General features: G+C 34.8%; 1 protein-coding gene across 19 annotated transcripts in view; it reads right to left on the reverse strand.

Annotated features, from left to right (window-relative positions):
* Hmbox1 (homeobox containing 1) overlaps positions 1 to 12,279 on the reverse strand; it is a 183,788-nt gene that overhangs the window by 91,203 nt on the left and 80,306 nt on the right. For all 19 annotated transcript variants that reach the window (XR_010042470.1, XR_010042469.1, XR_002789163.2 and 16 more), the window contains one exon: positions 8,254 to 8,730. Coding sequence is in view for 16 of the 19 variants with exons in the window: in XM_013143401.3 (XP_012998855.1) it covers positions 8,254 to 8,730 (477 nt within the window). In the remaining 3 variants the exon portion in view is untranslated. The remainder of the gene's footprint in view (positions 1 to 8,253; positions 8,731 to 12,279) is intronic.

Consider the following 12,279-nt stretch of genomic DNA (forward strand, 5'->3'; position numbering starts at 1 on the left):
AACAGACCAAACTTGTATGAAAATATGAAATTACAACAAACCAAGAAACACCAAATATTCAAGTGCTAAACATCACACCACCAGACAGACATTTTAGTGAATGCCACCATAGATTTAAGTCTCATACCAGAGGATGGTTAAATACATGCTGTATTTAATTCACATTAGGAACAGGGCTGTGATAAGGAATAAATAAAGTTTATTACTGCGGAATGAATATATCTTACACAGAAATCCTAGAAAAATAAAAATCAGTTGTGAGAAGCTTGTGGGTTTGCATGTTAACTAAATAAAATTCATTTAAAATATTTTAAAAGTTACAGAAATAGAAATCATTACTCTCACAACTAAAAATATGAGCCATTTAATAAAAGGTTTATCATGTAACTCATTCCTCCCTCCCACTGTATAAACAAAAAAAGTGCAAAGTGGGATGGCTGAGTATTCAACTTCAAAACTGAAAAGTCATTTCATTTCCTGCTGTATATAATATACAGAATATTTAATACTCAAAGCTACACTAAGGTCTCTGTCCTCAGAATTACATATGGTAGATCCCAACCTTTCTCCAAGAGGTTGTTAAAGTTTTTTACTTCCTTAAAAATGTAACAAATTCTCAAAAGATCAGATACTGAAGATTGACAAGTGGCAAGACTTTTCTCTCCACAAGAACAGAATATTTAAATAAAAATTATATTTAAATCCTTAAAAATGACCAAATTTTCTCAAATACTTTATCTTCATAAAGAATACAACAATAGAACAGTTTTATTCAAACTCAGAAGTAATACAAACCAGTGATAATTTGTCATACAGGGTCAGCAAATTATGGCCGAGAGGCTAAATCTGTCCTGCCATCTGTTTTCATAACTTTTGAGATAAGAATCCTTTTCTCAGAGGGGCATTTATAAATAAGTAAAATATTATAACCTATGTAATTCTAACTATGGGCTTATATTTTAAAAATTTTTATTCAATTATTATTCTGTATATAACTTTGTCAATAAAATGTTGTGGCTATTTGTTTCTCTCCTGTATATAAGTATCTACACTTTGGTTTCAGTTTTGTCTCCTATCTGCAAAGTCTAGACTGATTACTATGTAGTTCTTTACAGAAAAACTTGGCTGATCTTTGATTTGAGAAAGGGATTACAAAACCTTCACAAACCTGGCAGAGTGCCACGTGCCTGCAATCCTGCTATGTGGGATGCTAAGGCAGAAGGACTCTAATTTCAAGGTCAACCAAGCAAAGTTGTAAGACTTTGTGTCTTAAAAATTAAGTCAAGTGCGATAATATATTCCTATAATCCCAGCAGTCTGGGAGGTGGAAGCAAGAAGATATCAAGTTTAAGCCTGTTTGGGCAACTCAGCTAGCTCCTATCTTGAAAAAGAACTGGGAATGTAGCTCAGGAGTAGAGGGGCCTCGAGTTCGATCTCCAGTACCATCAAAACAAAACATATCTTCACAAACTGTGAATGAACCATTAATTTTTTTTTTTTAATCGGTACCGGGGATCGAACTCACAACCACCTGCTTACAAGGCAGGTGCTTATGCTGCTAAGCTAAATCCCCAGCTCCAAACCATTAATTCTTTCTAGAGGTTTAAGTTGCTCTGTAGATTAACTGGAAAAAAATACCTAACCCCAAAAAATTGAACCATAATTTAGATAAGGTACTTCAGACCCCAATGAGGAGGAGTTACACACTCAGTGGACTCCATGCTCCTCTTTGGGAGGAGAGGTAATGGTGATGAATTTCCTCTCCATACCTTTACAGTACATCCTGATGTATTGGATGGAGACAAAAATGTGTTTTTGTGCAGAAAAATAAGCAAATGGTATTTTATTGACTATTGGCTTAAATTAGAATATAAATCAAACTATTTTAAATCAAATTCTCCTAACATAAGAGATTATTTCAGTAAGGAATAAAGAATATCTAGGTTGTAAATTATTCAGTCTTATAGTAAATTATGGACTGAAGTAAGGAATCCCAGGTCTATAAAATAGCAATTTCACCTACCATCTTATAGACTATATTTTCAGATATTCTAGAAGTTTCTAATGTACCTATAATAAGCTACACACACACACACACACACACACACACACACACACACACACACATACTGTCTCTCTCTTTGTCTCTCTCTCTCTGTTTTACCAGAGAGAAGTTTCAGTAATCAGACACAATCAGAAAAAGACTTAAAAGATAAGAGGAACCAGGGAGCATAGCTCAATGGTAGAAGGCTTGCCTACCATGTACAAGGTCCTGGGTTCAATCTCTGGCACTGTCTAAACAAATAAACAAGAATAAAAGCTATGCATGGGCAAGTGAATTAATAAAGTTGCACTCTGCTGTCCTCTGTAGGTAAAATATCCCCTTCAAAAAGTTTTTTAAAGCCTACCCAAGGCAATGAAGTTAAACAATGAATATTTTTAAAATGAATACATGTATGTGCATAATACATAAAATATTCTTCAATGTGAAACACTTCAAAATTGTAAAACTGCTTCATAAATGCTATTATTCAAAATAAAACTCAAAGGGCTGGTGATGTAGCTCAGTACAAAGGCCTTGGAGTGGCTGAGAGGGAAGGAAGGAAGGAAAGAAGGAAGAAAAGAAAGGTAAGAAAAGAAAGAATAAAAGACAAGTACAAGGTACTTTAAAGCACCATGCAAAGAGCTCTCTAAGGTCAATATAGACACAGGTAGTGATGTGTCATTTACTTAGTTTTACTAGATGTTTTCAAAACAGTAACAGTATTCAACTTTCATTGTATCTAAATCTCTTAAGTATTACAGAATCCATTCTACTTGGTTTTCTTTGTTCTTTAAACTTTCCCATATTTCTCTTTACTTTTGCCTCATCCAGTCTTCCTCAACCATGTGCCTCTTGCACTACCTCTGTATGATGACCTGACCCTTTGAAAAAATTTCTAGTTAGTATGAAAACTATTTATTCCAAATCTAATTCTTTCATTTTCCCCTTCAATGTCTTCCCTAGAAAGAATGAATCTCTTCTTTTTCCTTTCACTTATAAAACCTTAGACTACTCAAAATCTGTATTCAAGTCTACGAACTAAAGTGAAGAGCAGGCTGATTGCTTCTTTGATTTTATGGCTTAATTCCAAGTCAGCTATCCTGTGATTTGCATCTCACCACTTGTAGTCCATGCCATCTTTTCTTGCTACTTTTTCAAATACTCACCATGTCAGATTCATGTGGGGACTTCCACATCAAGATGAAATTCTTCCTTGCCATTCCCTATTGCCAACAATAATTTGTTAAACTTTTTAACTTGCTAAACTTTCCACTGTTACGTATACAACTTTCTCCATAACTGAGGAAATTCATGAGCAATGTCTCTGTCAAATCACCTTTAAGACACAATTTAACTAGGGGCTGGGGATTTAGCTTAGTGGCATAAGCGCCTGCCTTGCAAGCAGGCAGTCGTGAGTTCGATCCAAAAAAGACAAAAAAAAAGACAATTTAACTGTCATCTGTTCTGAGTTCTTCTCGATCTTTACAGCTAACAAAGACCTCATTTCAAATGGCTATTTTTAATATTTTAATTACACTATTCACATGCTAATATAGTAGTACACACTATTCTGTATTATATTATAGTTGTTTCTACTCTGTAACATCTTTCCTACTAGTCTGTAAAGTCCTTTAGCACAAAGATTATTTCTTATTCATCATGGGGCTTGCATATAATAAAAATTTGTGAAATGAGCAAACAAATCAAGAGACAAAAAGTTGTAAATGGAAAATCTGATCTAGATAATTTATAAAACAGCTTTAAATTCTTATTTTCAACTATCTTTAAATTTCTCAAGTAAAAATAGAAGGAGTTATTTATTTATGGCAGTTCAAAATGAAACTGCTTTACTTTCTCAAATAAAAGATACTAAAGTCCAGGGGCCGGGGATTTAGCTCAGCGGCATAAGTGCCTGCATGACAAGCGCAAAGTCATGAGTTCGATCCCCGGTACCAAAAAAACAAAACAAAACAAAAAAAGATACTAAAGTCCACATGTTTAAATATGGTATGTTTTAAGATCTGAGTCTCTTAGTTAATATAAACTAAAAATTCATTTAGGATTTTTAAAAGTTGTCACCTATTTCAAAAAACACCAAGACATGAAGCAATATTTATCAAGATGGTCTATTTCATAATCTGAAAAATACAATTACATACAAATGTCTTTCACACTTGAATGAAAACACTCCTGTAATTTTTCCCCCATGAAGATACACAAAGTGTAGTTTTAAAAGATAACACTACAAATTATCATCAACATGGTTCTTATATATCCTAACAGTTCATCTTGCTACCCATAGAACAGAAATATCCTACCCACACACATAAATACAGGCTGAGTATCCCTTTTCTGAAGTGCACAGAATGAGATGTGTTTTAGATATTGAATTTTGGGGTGTTTTGGAATGTGTAGATAGGTTTCAAGAATCTTCCACCGGTGGCATCATAAAAGTATTTACAAAGTTTTGAATTTGGAGCATTTCAGAGTCCAGGAATATTCAATCTATAGTCTATTGTTAAGTCTATACAACCAACTAGAAAACAGTCTCAGAATTTTGTAAGAAATACAAACATACTAGCTAGGGAGAACCACTTGGGAGGCCAAGGCAAGAGGATTGTAAGTTTGAGGTTATCCTGTGTACCTTAGCAAGGCCCTGTCTCAAAATAAAATAGAAAAGGGCTAGGATGTAGCTCAGTGGTAGAATATTTTCCTAGCATGTGCAAGGTTCTGGTTCAATTCCCAGAACAGCAAAACCAACACAAAAAACTCCAAGCCACTAACATAATTATAAAATTTAGTACAGAGGTAGAAAGAACATACTTTATGTATAGTACTATTCATTCTGATACACTTCATAATACATACATAATAGAGCAAACATTAAATGTATACTTATTATATGAGCAGATATAAACACACCCTCCTATACATATATTTATGTTAGTAAATATACTTTTTAAGAAATTAAAATGTGAAACAAGCCTTCATTCTAAATTTAAAGTCCTTCCTAAAATGTTGTATTCTATGACTTACTAACAAACGCCAAAATAAACCCCTTCTTTTTAAAACAAAACCAGAATTGGTTGGGAATTCATATGCTAGCTGGCCTTTCTTTTTATTTAATTCTTATTTTAAAAAATGGCAACATAGCAGTTCCTTGTTTCTTTGTGACTCTTTCTTAGCAAGCTGATGAGGCACAGTTATAACTTGATGAGGTTCTCCAAAGAAACCTCTGTTACATATCTTGAAATTATTGTAATTCACTAAAGAATTACTGGATTATGAGATTGGAAACATATGACTTATGGATAAATGCCTTGGAGGTTGGAGAATGTGAGCAAGAGGTAGATTTTATATACAAAAAAATGGAGGCAGGAAGGCATCCAGGGACCCATGTTTCCCACTAGAGATCACCAGTTCCACTTCATTCTAATATCACGGGTGTGGAGGGGTCAGCAAGGGCAGTATATCTGTAGGCGGGTAGAGAACATATATTGTTCAAAGAGTATCTCTAACATCCCATCAAATAAAAATTCTTCTGAGTAGTAAGTGATTTGAAGTGGTAAATTTATGGGGAAGGAAAGTTGCAAGGCTAATCTATTTATACTCTCAACTATTTTTCTAAAGTCTTATTAAAACCTATAAACACGAATAATTTATTAACAGAGAAAATACAGACAATAAAGCAATATACACAATAAAGATATAAGTTGTAATTCCGGCTATGGTACCTAATATCCAAGTTTACTTGGGCAAATAACTTATTTTTATGAATCTCAATTTTCCAGATTAAATTTACAACATGGTTATAATAATTAAAAGTAAGAACAGTCATTCCATAAACTTCTCTTTCTGACCTAAGAAGAATTATACTCAGAGGCTGTGGGGATTGGAAAGAGTGAAGAGGAGAGGCAAATTGGAGGAAAGCTTAAGTGCTGGAGTGGAGGAAGGTACAATGGCAGAGGGCCAGAAAGAAGGTCCAAGGAGACCCCTGTGTAATTAAAGGACACCAGAGGAGGAGCAGTCCTAAGAAAGCTGGGAAAAGGAAGAAGTAGTATCCTGATTATGAAGAAGGTAGCATCCTAATTGTACTACAAGCTGTCGTACACAAATTAAATATCAATTACAACATATAAACTATATACAGTAAATACTGAAACTCAAATGAGTGTAATTATAGGATTGAACTACAAATCTTAGTCACTGCTAACAGGTGTTCTGTCTGAGATATACAGAGATAACTTGGTTGTCAAACAGCTCCAAGCTCAAACTTTCTATTACTTGAACAGTAAAGTCTGGAAAACTTCTTGGTGTTCAAAATTTTGCTTCACAGTCAAACTGAAAATCTGACTTCAAAAGATCTGTACATCTGGTGTCTTGCCACAAACACAGAGGTGTGATGCTTCAGATAACATATAGTGCTTATGTTAGTGTGTTAAAACATTTATCAGTGTGCTTTTTTGTTTGTGCATTTTATTCACGTAAAATATCATAACCATGGCTCCAATGAAAGTTGATACCAGCAGTAAAGCTAAGAGAACTCTGAGAATCACAATAAAGAAAGAAATATTGTGAAATTTGGAAAAGTACTATAGAAATGAATTTGTAAGTGTAATTTGTGGGCCTTAAAACTAATTATTTCATTTTCCATTATTTCCTGTGGGAAAAATATGTTTAGTTCTTAAACTTTTTGGTGTCTGAACATGAATTTGAAACTAACTGAGTCTGACAACAAAGGTATTACTGTAGTTTAAATAACGCATCAGGCCCAACTACATGTTAAAAGTCAAGTATTTAAACTCTTATTAGACTTTTTAGCAAGTATTCTGTTAAAAAGACAACTTAATGGTAGCAAATGTTTGTAATCCAGTACTTAGGAGGCTGAGGCAGAAGGATCAAGAATTTGAGCAACACCTATGCTATTACATAAGGAGTTCAAGGTCAGCCTGGACTACCTAAAAATACCTTGTCTCACACACACACACATACACACACAAACACACACAAAAGATGAAGACAATTTTCTGTACTTTTTTTTTTTTTGTCTTTTTCCTTTTTATCGGTATTGGGGATTGAACTCACGACTGCCTGCTTGCAAGGCAGGAGCTTATGCCGCTGAGCTAAACCTCCAGCCCCTGTACTTCTTGTTAATGTAATACACATTTGGGGATTATTATATATAAGCTTATCAAAAATTAATAGCAACAACATATAATTGAAAAACTACTTCTTCTGCTTAAACACTCTATTCAGGACAATTTAAAAGCACGTCTTTCTATATTCCAATGAATGAAAAAACTTTCATTTGGCCAAATGGGCCTCCCTTTTAATTTCCACGATGACAGACTAAATTCAAAAACAAGCAACATCTGGGGCTGAGGAAGTAACTCAGCCTTTCATCAGGCTGAAAATATGCCTTGCCTTCTCTGACACCTTCTAGGAGTCTCTTAGCTTTAAACAAAGTTTCTATATTTCAAAACAGAGGCTACCTTTAACCTTAAGTCAAATTCATCCACTCAAAAAATTAAGTGGTAACTATGTGCTAAAGTAAGTTGTAGGTTCTAAACAAGCAACCATGAGAAACACAGGGCTGATACACTCAGTGTTGCAAATCTGGTATGAAGCTTTTCTTAATTCCTCTGTTGGAAACAGGTTTCTTTTCTCAGGTGTTTAAAACCCTCAAGTGTACACATGTGTGCATGCATGCCTGTGGGTGTTACAGCTATTGCAAAAATTAGAACTTTCGCTTCTTTGGGGCAGAAACACTAATTTTCATCTTAAAAATTATTTCTTAATGTAATACTTGCTCAAATTACTTTTTTATTGGAATGATAAAGAGAAAAAGGAAGTATAATACATAGCATGATAAAATTACCTTATCCCTCAGGAATGTACTCAGAAAGACTTAAAGAGTAGACTAACTTCTGTTAGTCACAACCTTGGTGCTAGAGCGATAAAGAGAAGGTTACTCTTTGATAAAAAGGCAAAATAGAAAAGGGTTATGAAGTAGTAAAAAGGGCTGAAGTAGAGAAGAGAAAATTTCAGTTAAAAACATAGAATTTATATTTTTTATTTCTTTTCCAAAGAAGTGAGGGAGAAATAACAGTTCTTAGAGGCAAGGTAAGTGACTAAAATACGGCTTACTACTCAAAAGCAATCTAATAATATAGTTATTTTGGAAACTCAGAATAAGCAAAGTTACTAACCTCATTAGTTCTTCTACTTTATCATCTACATCTAGGTCCTCTTCTGAGGCTTCAAAGCTGTATGTCCTCTGACCCATGCTATTTGCGTGGTAGCGAGTTGGTGACATCTTCCCATTGGATGTGGATAATCGCTCACTGTTCTCCCTTCCATTTTGATTGGTAGTGCAAGGCTGTGGGGAAGTATCATAACTGTTGCTCGGTGATGGGGACATTCCCGAATGCTGGGTCTGTGTAGAAGCTGTAGCTGTGGAGGAAGATGCTGGAACATTGTGGGTATTGTTCCCATACGAACTTCCTCCATAGCTGGACCTTCTTCCAAACTTGTCACTATGCTCTTGATCAAGACGGTCCAAAGTTTCCAAGGCATGGAGAATTTCATGTTTAGTCATTCCAGTACGCCGTAGGCGCTGAAGTAGATCTATTTGTTCTATGGTAAATCTGGGTTCATCTGTATAGTGAGACATGGTTTCCAGCAAACTAAAAACAAGAAGAAAAAAAGATAAAAAGGGGAAAGTCTCTTAACTGACATCTACCAAAGAACCTATTATAGAAAATATTTAGCAGATGCATTATTTCTATATCAACATTTTTATTAAAAATAGTAAGATATGTCCTATGCTAAACTTGTCATAATAGATTGGTGCAAACACTGAGTTTATTAGTAGAATGACATAAGACATAATATGAGGCAACAATTATAGCATATAATTTACACCGTCAACATTGGAACTAAAAGTTTAAACAGTGATAACCAAACAACAAATTATGTACATAAGGTGCAGTAGAGACTATCCATAATCTTTTTTAACTAAACTATACTCCAATACAGTATCAGTGGAAAGCTGCTAAAAAAACAGTATTTATTATCTTGCTTAAGAGTAAGCATGAGCAAAACTGACCTAAACTACTGTAACTCAATTCAGTAAAAACAAATGATTTGCTTGGCTAAGCCCAAGCAAATATTAATAACTAGCAAAGACATTTAAGTGAAAAAGACAGGTATAATAACAAAAAAACTTTAATAAGCACGACTTCATTCACTACTTAGCAATTTTCTAAATTTTAATCTATGCATCTTCTCTTAATGTTTACCCTGAAAATGGATCTTTTGTGGTTGTAGCCAAATGAAGCTACTCATTTTTCTTAGGAAATTGCTTCTACATTTCTGCTGTTAACTAATACAAGATACTGAAGCACACCAGAAAATGTCTTCTCAGAGTGAATGACAACATTTAGTTCAACAGAAATACTAAATCATAAAAATTTTTATTACTTAAGATACACTTTTAAATACAACCTGATTTTCTGAATACAAGATTTTAAAAGGTAGTAATCTTTTCTATTTTAATTTTTATTGCTCTAGCACCAAACAGGATTCATGGCATACAGCTGGCACTCAATAATTTTTTTTAATTTTAAAGAGAATAAAACTAAACAAAATAAAACAGAATAAAGCCAATCAGAACAGAACAATGAAAGCAATACATGGGCCAGGGAGATAGCTCAGCAGCCTGCCTGGCCAGTGAGAGTTTGCGAGTTTGACCCCCGAATACCAAGGGGAAAAAGAAAGGGATACAAGACTTCAGAACAAGATAATAGGAAATCAGTGACTACTATAGTGTCTCTTGATTTCTTTAAAATAGCTGTACATATTCAATAAATATTTGCTAAGAGAAACAGAAGTCAAGTAATACTCTCATGTGTGATCTAGGCCAAGCCCCTTAACCTGCTGTCGTTCTGTTTCTCCATTCCTCTATACTGTACTAAGAATTTACTGAATCTTCATTTCTAGGCTGAAATTAGAAAAGAATTTCATACAATATAGTATCATCTAATCTTCAGAGTAACTCCCTGTGGTACATATTAATTTTATTTCATTTCATGCTGATGTATTCACTGTAAGGAAACTTGAGGCTCAGAATATTTTCGAACCTTGCAAAAAATCAGAATCAAAAGCAGAAAAATGTATTTTAAGCTTACATCTTACTAACTCCAAAACTACATATTATTTTGCTTGCCAATACACTGTAGGACTTACTAGAATGAAAGGATTCAGGATATAGGCTGTTGTACTCCTTTAAGTCTTCAGTTAAAATAGTTTACATAAAGTCACTTGATTGAGGAACTAGCAGTCCTAACAATTAAAACATCAGTTCAATTTTAGAATTTACATTTACTTCATGAGTGCAAAAGGATTTAGAATTTATTTCTTTGCTAGTTGTCCAATATGCTTTATTGAATAATGCACTTCTTCCCTGATCTGAAATGCAATTTCTATCATATACAAAATTTCCATATGAATCTGTAACTTTTGGAATCTCTACTTCATTTCAATGATTGTTTTGGTTTCCAAATATTTTTTAAAATAAGCAGGCAGAATTTTTATGTGACATTCTTGTTTTAAAAATAGACTCAATAAAAATTAGACTTAAACACACATTTTAGGAATACAAACATGCAGCAGATCATCTGCACCTATGGGCCCCAATATCTGCTCTGCAATTAGACACATTATGATCTGCTTTCTTCCAATACTCATTTGTGTCAAATTATCCATTATAAAACAAAGACCTGTTTTCATGATTATTGTTTCAGTTTTGATTGCCTCAGTATAGTTTCCATTTTATGAGAAATTTTAAACATATAAAAAAGTTAAATTTATAGTGAACATCCCATATACTACCTAAAATTTATTTTTCTCTTTTTACAATTATTTGAACCAATACATATATATCCATTCATTTTTAGATGCACTGCAAAATCAGTTACAGACATTGGTACACTGTCCTCTAAACACTTCGGCATGTATGTCATTACTAGAGCTTACTATTTGGTCTGGTTGTTTTCTCTTAAACATATTTTAACCTATTTAATATATTTTATGCCTACCCTTTGAAGAGTTTTGAGAAGTACACACCAACTGAAACTGGAGTCCATCTGAAGATACGGAGTATTTTCCATCACTCAAGAAGTGCCCTCTGGCATCCTCCTTGTTAATCCCTGTTCCTTTCCCTCAGAAGCAATCACTGTTCAATATTTCCCACATGATAGTTTATCTTACAAACCCTTATCTATACTCTTATTTTAGTCAGGAGTTGCAAGGAGAACAACTACAAACAGGACACAGGATTTATAATATTTTTTTTATGATGGTCACCCAGAGTTAAATACAACAAAGTGCAAGAAATCTGTCCTCAACACTAAAGACCTAGAAAATCCAGCTGAGGGCCTGGATCCCGTAGCAATGTCCTGCATGAGTCTAGCTGAAAACCTAGAGTCCATGACAATGCCTCCCACAAGTCCACCTGGAGGTCTAGAGTCCACAACAATGACTCATGCTAGTCTATTTTATGGATCTGCAGTGGGAAGGCCCACAGGTCAACAGTGGAAGCTAGAAAGTCTATGCCAGCTGGGTGAATGCTCTATGCTAGTAAGGGTGGGGGGTCTACAATGGAGCCAAGTGACACTCAAAATAAGGACCAGAGCTGCCCTGAAAAGCACCACAGCAACAATGAGATCCCAAGTTCCTCCACAGACAAGAACAGTAGAGTACATGTCAGGAAGCCAGTGTGACAAGCTTCTCCTGGAGATTAAACAGCACACATCTTCCCCTTCAGAGCCAGGACGCATCTCAACGTAAGGAGCAGATCTCTCCCAACGTGAACCACAGCCACTCTCAGCGACAAGGTCCTGAGCTACTCCAATGATAATGGCTGGATTCATATTGGGGTTCTACACTGGAGCACGACAAGCTCCTCCAGGAGAACCAACAGCTCCAATCAACAACACTTAGGAGAATCCACAATGTCCTGTTCTTCCTCGCCACATCTTTTATGCTGGCAACTTTCCTCAGGTGGGCCATCTACATGCAGCATCATGCCAATTTAATTCAGCTGGTGTGAAGTTGATCACGTTTTCAATCCATAACCACCATTGACTAGCGTGTGTAAATCTCATCGAGCTTAAAGTATTTGAGATTCAGCGATGACATTGTAGGGCTGGGGATCTAGCTCAGCGGCATAAGCG

Source organism: Cavia porcellus, unplaced genomic scaffold, assembly GCF_034190915.1.
Source record: "Cavia porcellus strain 051 isolate PalLab524CR breed Dunkin Hartley unplaced genomic scaffold, mCavPor4.1 scaffold_24, whole genome shotgun sequence".
Classification (NCBI taxonomy): domain Eukaryota; kingdom Metazoa; phylum Chordata; class Mammalia; order Rodentia; family Caviidae; genus Cavia; species Cavia porcellus.